At 48.3% G+C, this 8470-nt stretch overlaps 5 protein-coding genes across 8 annotated transcripts; 2 read left to right on the top strand and 3 right to left on the bottom strand.

Moving 5' to 3' along the window:
• Positions 1-261: 261 nt before the first annotated feature.
• On the bottom strand, positions 262-1080 carry H257_14539 (hypothetical protein; the record flags this gene model as incomplete). The annotated part of the gene is made up of 3 exons (XM_009842388.1): positions 262-500; positions 720-885; positions 934-1080. 3 exons carry the CDS (start codon positions 1078-1080, stop codon positions 262-264), a joined length of 552 nt encoding a protein of 183 aa, XP_009840690.1.
• Positions 1081-1565: 485 nt separating this feature from the next.
• Positions 1566-2119, bottom strand: H257_14538 (hypothetical protein; the record flags this gene model as incomplete). The annotated part of the gene is made up of 2 exons (XM_009842387.1): positions 1566-1622; positions 1793-2119. 2 exons carry the CDS (start codon positions 2117-2119, stop codon positions 1566-1568), a joined length of 384 nt encoding a protein of 127 aa, XP_009840689.1.
• Positions 2120-2516: 397 nt separating this feature from the next.
• On the top strand, positions 2517-3621 carry H257_14537. Of its 2 annotated transcripts, XM_009842386.1 has the most exons (6): positions 2517-2650; positions 2695-2806; positions 2864-2992; positions 3039-3126; positions 3173-3374; positions 3435-3621. In XM_009842386.1, the coding sequence occupies exons 1-6, from the start codon at positions 2608-2610 to the stop codon at positions 3545-3547; spliced, it is 687 nt and encodes a 228-aa protein (XP_009840688.1). In that variant the 5' UTR covers positions 2517-2607; the 3' UTR covers positions 3548-3621. The 2 variants fall into 2 exon arrangements, with proteins under 2 accessions (XP_009840688.1, XP_009840687.1); XM_009842385.1 differs by having other exon boundaries at positions 3173-3621.
• Positions 3622-4039: 418 nt separating this feature from the next.
• On the top strand, positions 4040-5151 carry H257_14536. Of its 2 annotated transcripts, none has more exons than XM_009842383.1 (5): positions 4040-4125; positions 4175-4259; positions 4308-4511; positions 4557-4683; positions 4808-5151. In XM_009842383.1, the coding sequence occupies exons 1-5, from the start codon at positions 4055-4057 to the stop codon at positions 5071-5073; spliced, it is 753 nt and encodes a 250-aa protein (XP_009840685.1). In that variant the 5' UTR covers positions 4040-4054; the 3' UTR covers positions 5074-5151. The 2 variants fall into 2 exon arrangements, with proteins under 2 accessions (XP_009840685.1, XP_009840686.1); XM_009842384.1 differs by having other exon boundaries at positions 4760-5151.
• Positions 5152-5382: 231 nt separating this feature from the next.
• Positions 5383-8158, bottom strand: H257_14535. 2 transcript variants are annotated; one of them, XM_009842382.1, is made up of 8 exons: positions 8010-8158; positions 7629-7958; positions 7384-7569; positions 6704-6858; positions 6568-6632; positions 6268-6367; positions 5993-6163; positions 5383-5945 (listed from the first exon to the last, which is right to left on the bottom strand). In XM_009842382.1, the coding sequence occupies exons 1-8, from the start codon at positions 8109-8111 to the stop codon at positions 5606-5608; spliced, it is 1449 nt and encodes a 482-aa protein (XP_009840684.1). In that variant the 5' UTR covers positions 8112-8158; the 3' UTR covers positions 5383-5605. The 2 variants fall into 2 exon arrangements, with proteins under 2 accessions (XP_009840684.1, XP_009840683.1); XM_009842381.1 differs by having other exon boundaries at positions 5383-6163.
• Positions 8159-8470: the final 312 nt, after the last annotated feature.

Raw genomic sequence — 8470 nt, 5'->3', positions numbered from 1 at the left:
GACTGTCATGAACGAGAAGTCACTCGCCCGCACCGTGTCCATCGTCACTGCTTGCTTCGTCCTGCACAACATGCTTCTGCAATTCAACGATGGCCTCTTCAACACTCCGTGCCATCGCCGCGATCGAAACGACCACGTTCAACCGCTCGATATTGCTGACGTAGAAACAAACTCGGAATATCGGAATAGCGCCCTTGCCAAGCTTAGTACCATGGCTAAATTTGTTTATCAATAATGGACATTGCAAATGATTTACATTTATTAATCCTTTTTGGCAATGAGGTGCGACAGGAGCTGGGACATGGTGTCTGATTGAGCCTTTATGGCACTCAAAACGTCGTCGAGAGTAGCCACAGAGCTCGTCTGGGTGGCAGGAGTTGGCGCAGCTGCCACGACTTGATGGGAAGGTGTTTGTTGATGGGATGGTGTTTGTTGAGCCATCGCAGACCCCAAAAACATTAATACCTCCTTGATGGCAGTAAATCCAGCTTCCAGGGACTCTGATGGTGACTTGGTCTTTTTTGATTTCCCATTCGTCTTTATTTTTTTTGCTCTGGCTGCTCAGCCTCCTCGCCAGCATACCTTTCGTCATCGCCGAGAGGGGCATTGTCGGGATTGTTGTATACAGGAGAAATAGACGCAGATTAAACTACCCAAAATGCAAATAAATCTGTCGTATTAATAATACCCATTTTTGTCCGTTGAAATTTCTTCATCACTGGTATCATCAGTGCTGATAAGCGACTCCCTTCGGAAGCCAGCCTTTTCCCCCCAATAATCAAGCATTACGTCGTAATGCAGGGGCAGAAGGGCCCGGGGAGAGTTCCCAGTCGGAGCAGGCAACGTTGGCTTGGAGAGAGACCATTCTGTCTTCATGTTGGCCAGCTAAAACAATCACATGATAAACCTAATAAATGGTCATGTCGAACGCACCTTGTCTTGCACTTGCTTGGCTGTAAATTCGCGCTGCATGACGACGCTAAGTTCGGTCGCCAGCATGACGTACGCTACACGCTTGCCGTAGTTGTTCTTGGAGTCAAATCGGCTAGCCAAAGCAGACTTGTACCGCAGCTTGAACATTGCTTCAACACTTTGGTCGCACCACAGTGTCGGACGTGGGGGCTGCTTCCGGGAGCGCTTTCCCTTGGGCAATGGTTTTGGTTCGCTTGCTACCACACAGTCGTAGGGTACAGGGTCAAGCACACTACGACATGTACCTGCGATGGCAGGGGGGGTTCATCAGGCGTAGCCTCCTCCATTCACTTCACCGTTGTTGGCGTGCTTGTGTGCACCACTCGAAACACGAACGGCGTTCCCAGGCGTGGATGGTGAATCTCTGCCTCGTAGGTCACTTCCACGCAAGGACAATATCCGGTTTTCGGATATAAGCACCAATGAAATTGTTTTCTTCAATAAAAGGCAGACAGAGACATGAAGCATTTCATTCGCAGACCAGGCCCTAAAGTAGTGACCAAGCCTTACGTTGGCCCCGAGCGCCCGGGAGGCCGTCTGCGCAAGCGCGGCCGTAAGAGCGCGGATCTAAGCTTCTCACTTTACCGAATGATCTATCTTTTCTTCTTGTCGGGCAGCGGCAGGTAGGCCGTGCCGCACCCGCACGAGGCCTGTACGCAATGACCTAGCATTATCCTAATTTACTCTCATCTCTACTAATTAGGATATGACCTAATATTAATGTTGGGATGACGCATGATATACTAGTATACTAGTACGGTACTATCACGGAAATTTGAAATCCACATAAATAATTCGAAGTACAGTACACTAATCTTACAGATAACTGAAGCCTTAACTGGAAGTATTCGTCGTGGTTCGTGATGTCCGCCATGATCTTGTCGAACAAGTCTATCGGAAGTTTGAAGTTGCGACGGAAGTGCTCGGTGTCGTAGATGGGCAATGGTCCCCAGTAGTCCTGGTGAAGCAAACGGGCGTAGAACTCACGCTGGCGATTGATGTTAGGGCGCTTGCCCGGCCGCGAACCACCACGTACGACGGTATCATCTTGGGATTGTCGGCGTTTGGAGCGGATATACATGCTGATGGCCTGCTCTAACACGTCGGGATTGCTCACTTCGTTGATGAACGCCATCGGGTCCTCCATCGTAGAACTGTAAACGAGCCAACAGATCTGTTGAGAAATCTGTGTTTATGGAGCGTTTACATCATGATGTAAAATTTATTGGCAACCAGTGTGGGTCTGAAAAATGTAAATTTTGCTGATGTACAGTAGTGATGTACTTTGAAGATTTTTACATGTAGTGATGTACTTTGAAGATTTTTACATTTCTACATCAGCCGGTGGGGATGCTCTTACCCTGGGGTTAACAAACTGGAATTGCAAACGCAACTAACGTTATCCGGACAACTACAGCAATGTCGAATAAGTAAATCAGATACTGTACTGCAAAGCAGACGTAAATCAAGCCTGTTGAACGACCATATTTAAAGGAATGTGCCTTACAAAGTTGAGCCAAAAAAAGTCAGAATGAAGAATTTTCCCAAATTTGGCCATCATGTTGGTGTGGAAAACTGGAAATTCCTTACTGGCTTTGTCCTCCCATTTTGCATTCTTCCAACCGCTTTGCCGACATGTCCGCGCCCCCTGATCAACAATACGACGAACTTTACAAAGGTACGTTTGGTCCATAAGATGCTGATGCCTCATCGACCACATAGTGGTGCTTGTGGGGGACCCAGGCGTCGGCAAGACCAACCTCCTCGCGTACTTCACTGCGTCGGAAGATGAAATGGCCATCGACTCGTCGACCAACGCGTCCAAGATCTTCAGGTGCGTCGTCATCTCGCGCCGTTCATCCGTCATAGTACTAGCGAACATGACTTGTAGTAATGTGCGGAAGCCGACGATCGGCGTGGAGTTTGGCACCAAGATTATCACCCATCCCAATGGGAAGCGCATCAAGGCACAAATCTGGGACACGGCCGGACAGGAACGCTACCGCGCCATCACGAGCTCGTACGTCCAACTACACTTCCGTGCGGTGAATCATGGACATGTCTAGGCATTATCGTCGGGCGGCGGGGGCGTTGATTGTGTACGATGTGACCAGCCGCACGAGCTTTGACAATGCGCAAGGCCATTGGCTCAAGGTGTGTGTCCTATATTTGTTCCATTTTATCACAGTGTGTGTTGCAGGAACTGCGCAATTCGGCCGACACGAACAGCACCCTCTTGTCGTGCTTGATGCTCGTGGGCAACAAAGTCGACTTGGACCCGGCCGAGGTGACTTCAGACGACCACGAGTCCGCCGTGTTGGCTGCCGATGGCATCCTGGACATCCGTGCCTCGGCCAAGACTGGCCAAAACGTCGTCGAAGCGTTCGAGAAGCTCGTGATTGGTAACATTTCGACATCTAGCGGCACTGCTTGCTAATGCTATGGTGGTTTATGGGTGATAGAGGTGTACAACCAAGACAAGGCTCGCAATGCCAACCCCGACGAGAAACCAACTGCCGCCGCAGTGGACTTGCATGCTCCCGCGGAGAAGAAGAAAAAGAACGGCTGCTGTTAAGACGTTCTGGATGAACCACCTTGTTTGCATACTTCGCAGTAACGTTATTATAATATTGCCAAGTCGATTCGAAATTCGAGAATGAGCAGTACCAAATCGGCACACAATCGACCGACCAATCAAAACCCAGAACACTCAACAAGTGGCCAATCAAACCACTCTTCGAGGAATTCAACATGGAATTAGTGTGTGACTTAAATTAGTGTGATACTGGACCGATCTAAGTCAGGACAACGATCGATAGATTTGGCGAATTAGCACAAAAGTCCAACTTTTGGGTAAAGGACACTACTAGTATTTGAAACGTGGGCAATGTCGCATTTAAAACGTTTCAAACACTTGGACGAATATTTTTATTTTATTTGGTCTTACACACTACTACGTAGAAGAGTGTAGTACAATGCTCGTATTTTAAATTTTGTTTCAAACAGGATTCAAAACGTTTGATAACATATTTAAAAAATAGAATTCGTCGCGTTTTAACCAAAACGACGCGGCATTCGATAGATGGAGGCGTGGCAGCGCGACCGCATCGTGGCCTTCTACGAGTCGCACAACCCCGAGAATGTGAAAAACATGCAAGTGATACATGTGTCGCCATCTTCTAACGTACATGCGATGATGCAGACCAGAGATCTTGCGAGTGTTTGCCGGGCGCGAGGACGTGCTGTGTGCCAAGCTGCACAAGAAGTACGGGTGCTCGCCGGACATCGTAAGCGATCTCAAGCCCACTCGATGTGCACACTGACCGCCCTTGTAGGTGGCAAAGGAGGACAATGAGCTATCGGCAGCAGCATCATATGATCCAAACTTTGTGCCAAAGACTGCACCTCCGTCGAGAGGCGGACCGTTCGACTGCCGAAGCGCGTCATTCAACGCCCACTTGGCGCTAGTGCGAAATCGGCTGGACGGCGCTTCCCTCCATCACCCCGCGCTGGACAACTTGTACAAGTGCCGCATGCTGGTTCGTCCACTACTCGTCGTGATCATGTTCGTCACCATGACGTAGTTACCACCTCGGGACCCGCAGTTCATCCAGCCCAAAGTCAAACCTGCGACACCGTCTGTAACAACCGACAGGAAATCGAAAAGCACGGTGGCTCCAAAGAAACCCCCCGTCTTGCACGCCATCGCAGGTACAAGCCGACCCTTGATGTCGTCCATCTATATAGAGTGTAGTAGTAGTGGACGTATGATACCATGATATATTAGATTTGCACTCGACGGGGCCACTGAGCCTTCTTCATCGGTGCTTGGTAGCCAAAGCCAGGGTCGTGGTGGTTCTGCGGCGCATCAGCAGCATACGTGGCACATGTACGGGATACCTGAAAGGGTTCGACAAACACATGAACCTGGTGCTCATGGACGTCATGGACAAGTTCGCCCCAGTCCACGCCCAACAGCAAGAAGCGCCGACGGTGACGCGGCATATAAGGCAGCTCCTCATCCGAGGGGACAATGTCGTGTTGGTGTACCCGACCCAGCCGCTTATGCCTCAGCAAAATACTAGTAGCACTGGCTCATGATATAACACAACCACGGCATCTCTTTGTTCGTAGTACTTGTCGTTGAACAGTAACTAACTCTCGATGGTCATATTAAATCATACTTCTATCAACGGTTCACATGTGAATATAATAACTCGGAAATAGTATAAATCATTCCATAGAGTTGATATGAAAGGACCATGAAAACGATTCGCCCTATCAAAAGCAGCATCGAAGGCGTTGATCTATACTAGTACTACTACTAGTATTGGAAAATGAAATATATTGGAAAATGAAGACCAACACTGACACTTTCAATGTAAAAAAAACTCCGAGTAAATACTACTACTACTACCACCACGTAGTACTACTAGTACAAGCTCCAATGTTAATTTCGGTTGTGACTAGTATGTCTCTACCTATCGAAGCGCGTCCCTGTGACATTCGATATGGATCTATGCAACTTCCAAAACAAGTATGCTGTAGTACCCGTTTACAACTATCGATAGATAGATCGCTCTACAGATGTACTTCCATAGACAGCACCTGCTGTAGTAGTTAGTCAGCCTGGTTAAGGCAGGTCCTTGTCGTCCATTGATGGCGACACGATCAACCGCGCACTGGCTTCACTTGCCATGGCCACCCAGTCCACCGTAGCCAGCCAGTACAGCCCGAAGATGGCGCAGAGGACGTACCCGAACGACACTCCGAGCCAAATGCCGACTATGCCATACTCGTACGTAGACGCGAGCATCCATCCCATGGGCACCCCCACGACCAAAATGGCTAGCACATTCCACAGCGCGCCTTCATGGGGCCTCGCGCTGCCTCGAAACACCCCCAGCATCACCATCCAAATCGCAAACGCAATCTGGAACGGCGCGTTCACGGCCATCAATTGGGCCGTGAGCCTACCAACAACTGTGCTTAACATGTAGAAAAATATAAGAGGACGTACGCCAACGTAGCTGGATCACTGGTATACGCGTGGGGAAATACATGCTGCACGGCAAACATAAGCACGGATGTGAACAACGCCCACGCACAGGACAGCCCGACAGATTGAACCGCCGCGACTTTGGCCCGATGCGGATTGTTGGCGCCGAGGGCATTCCCCACACGAACAGAACTATATGAAAACAAAGATATGTCAGGGCTAGAAACATATTTATATATTGCGTTGTTTCGACGAGATATGGTGTATATATATATATATATAGATAGATAGTGTACCTGGCCACACCAAGACCCATGTACACCATGAAAAACACTTGACGGAACCCCATAAAGATCGAGTTGGACGCAATCGCCAAGTTGGCACTGGGGAGTAACCCTACGATGGTCGTGATGATATATATATATATAGTTCAAAATAGTATTATTGTATCTTTATATATTATACAATATATAAAAATGATATGTATAATGTTATTTACATATGTATGGATAGACGAATATCTTTCTATCTATACATGTACATTTCTACTATGTATATATATATGAAGACATTCGAATGGATGGAAATGTACGTACCAGCGAGAATCGACGTGAGCGCCACCGATGCAAACTCGGAAATGAACATAAACCAGCCAAACACACTACATATATGTGTTAGTAGGTCGCCGCGTAAATTCGATATATATATGTACATACAAAAGTATATATGTACCTCAAGAACAGAAACGACGGCAAGTGGACGATGGCATCATGCACATGCCAGTGGAAGATCCACTCGACATTCGTAGCTTTCAACACATAGTACAACGATACGACAAAGTACACGAACGTGACGACCACAAACGAATACGCCGACCCAAAGTAGCCCTAACACAAACCACACATACACTGTGAACTTACATGCAACGAGACATATATATATATATATATATATATATATTATAGATATGGTTGTGTATAAACTAGAGCAACCTCGAGAATGAATACATCGACACAACCAACTCAATGTAACGTTACTAAGTCAAAGCCAATGAGATTGTAGGAAATCATGCTCCACATCGAATTAGTGTATGACTTTAAATAGTGTGTGATTGCAAACATACAATAGGAACGACTTGATATTGTGCTTTCGAGTGAAATTTCGTGTTGTGGCGTGGTTTCTCGTTGGAATTTAAATCGATTTGATTGGCTACTTCATATGAGCTCAAAATTATTAACCAATCAAAACCTTCTCAATGAAATTCAACCAATGTGGATCGGTTTGGTCGGCGCGATTCGATTGCACCCCCTCCCCAAATTTGTATCAAATCGACAATAATAGAGTTTTTTTAGCGAATCCACACAAAGTCCAACTAGTTTGGGTAGACGAAAGACAATATGGGAGCAACCCACCAATGACGTGTGATACATGAGCGTGTAGGCCACGATCAAGTTGGTGACGTTGGCGCACACGCCGGCGTAAACCGCTGGCAGGACGATGTTTTGGGCTTGCAGCACGCGCTTGAAGATCTCGTAGCCAAAGCAAAACGGCAGGCCAAACATAAAGATCCACAGCACTCGCCCCGTGAGAGCGGCCACCTAGGAGCATCGGAGGACGCATTAGATGGAACGCACGATGATGTTGGGATGTTGCGTACGTCGGGGTTTTGGCCAAGGAGCAGCAAGATGTCCGTGGCAAAGTAGCACGTGAAAAAGATGGGCACCATGAGCACCGCACTACAAAGCACGGCCGTTTGAAGCAGCACGATGATCTCGGCCTTGGCCCCGCGGCCGTGCGCTTGGGCACACATCGCGTCCAACGCCGTGCCGACCCCAATCGCAAAACTGTACAGGAAGAGAACGTAGAACAAGTATGACAAGCCATTCGCAGCAAGAAGGAGGTGGATCTCGCTCGCCTCGGCGCTCAAATGACCCGTGTACATGCCGTTAATGCAGTTCATGATGTATTCGAGGATGGCCGTCCCGATCTACGTACAAAGGATGAGGCCAAGACACGACGCACACATGCATGCGCGTACCAGCGGAAGGGAAATGGCGATGACGTGAGTCAGCTCATCCTTGGCGAGAGCACTGGTGGAGTACTTGGCCAAGAGAGGGAGCTTCTCGTCTCTGCTGCTCATCGGTGAGTGTCCTTCGCCTGCCTTCCTTCAATGAATGACGAACGACGACAAGAAAGTCATTTTGGCACAGCGAAATATCCGGATACCGGGTGTGGTATCCGGTCCACCACCACGATTCCCCCATTCGATATTTTGTGGTGACGAACGAAAGGAAGCACATGGGGATGTGATGATCAACTAGGAGTGGGAGGCGGTGCGAGGTGCAGACGTCAGGAAGGTGCACGGTTTCGAGTACCATGACCTCGCAAGAGGTTGGATCACCAGTCGTTTTGGCGAGCGACTGCTATGGCGTGTGGTTCTCCAGAATCTTGATGACCATGCAACAGTACGCGTGGTCATTGTAAGGGAGTACCTATATC

This window comes from Aphanomyces astaci (assembly GCF_000520075.1).
Source record: "Aphanomyces astaci strain APO3 unplaced genomic scaffold supercont1.58, whole genome shotgun sequence".
Classification (NCBI taxonomy): Eukaryota; Oomycota; class Saprolegniomycetes; order Saprolegniales; family Verrucalvaceae; genus Aphanomyces; species Aphanomyces astaci.
Note: the sequence above shows the minus strand (reverse complement) of the source record. Positions and strands in the feature narration are given on the sequence as shown.

Bases quoted from the DNA above. Each gene is read 5' to 3' on its own strand.
- H257_14537 (XM_009842386.1), top strand. From the start codon at position 2,608: ATGTCCGCGCCCCCTGATCAACAATACGACGAACTTTACAAAG. The intron at 2,651-2,694 runs GTACGTTTGGTC...TCGACCACATAG, and splicing joins ATACGACGAACTTTACAAAG to TGGTGCTTGTGGGGGACCCA. The intron at 3,375-3,434 runs GTAACATTTCGA...TATGGGTGATAG, and splicing joins GTTCGAGAAGCTCGTGATTG to AGGTGTACAACCAAGACAAG.
- H257_14536 (XM_009842384.1), top strand. From the start codon at position 4,055: ATGGAGGCGTGGCAGCGCGACCGCATCGTGGCCTTCTACGAGTCGCAC. The intron at 4,126-4,174 runs GCAAGTGATACA...GCGATGATGCAG, and splicing joins CCCGAGAATGTGAAAAACAT to ACCAGAGATCTTGCGAGTGT. The intron at 4,260-4,307 runs GTAAGCGATCTC...CCGCCCTTGTAG, and splicing joins ACGGGTGCTCGCCGGACATC to GTGGCAAAGGAGGACAATGA.
- H257_14535 (XM_009842382.1), bottom strand. From the start codon at position 8,111: ATGAGCAGCAGAGACGAGAAGCTCCCTCTCTTGGCCAAGTACTCCACC. The intron at 7,959-8,009 runs GTACGCGCATGC...CTTTGTACGTAG, and splicing joins TCGCCATTTCCCTTCCGCTG to ATCGGGACGGCCATCCTCGA. The intron at 6,633-6,703 runs GTACATATATAC...ACATATATGTAG, and splicing joins CCGTCGTTTCTGTTCTTGAG to TGTGTTTGGCTGGTTTATGT.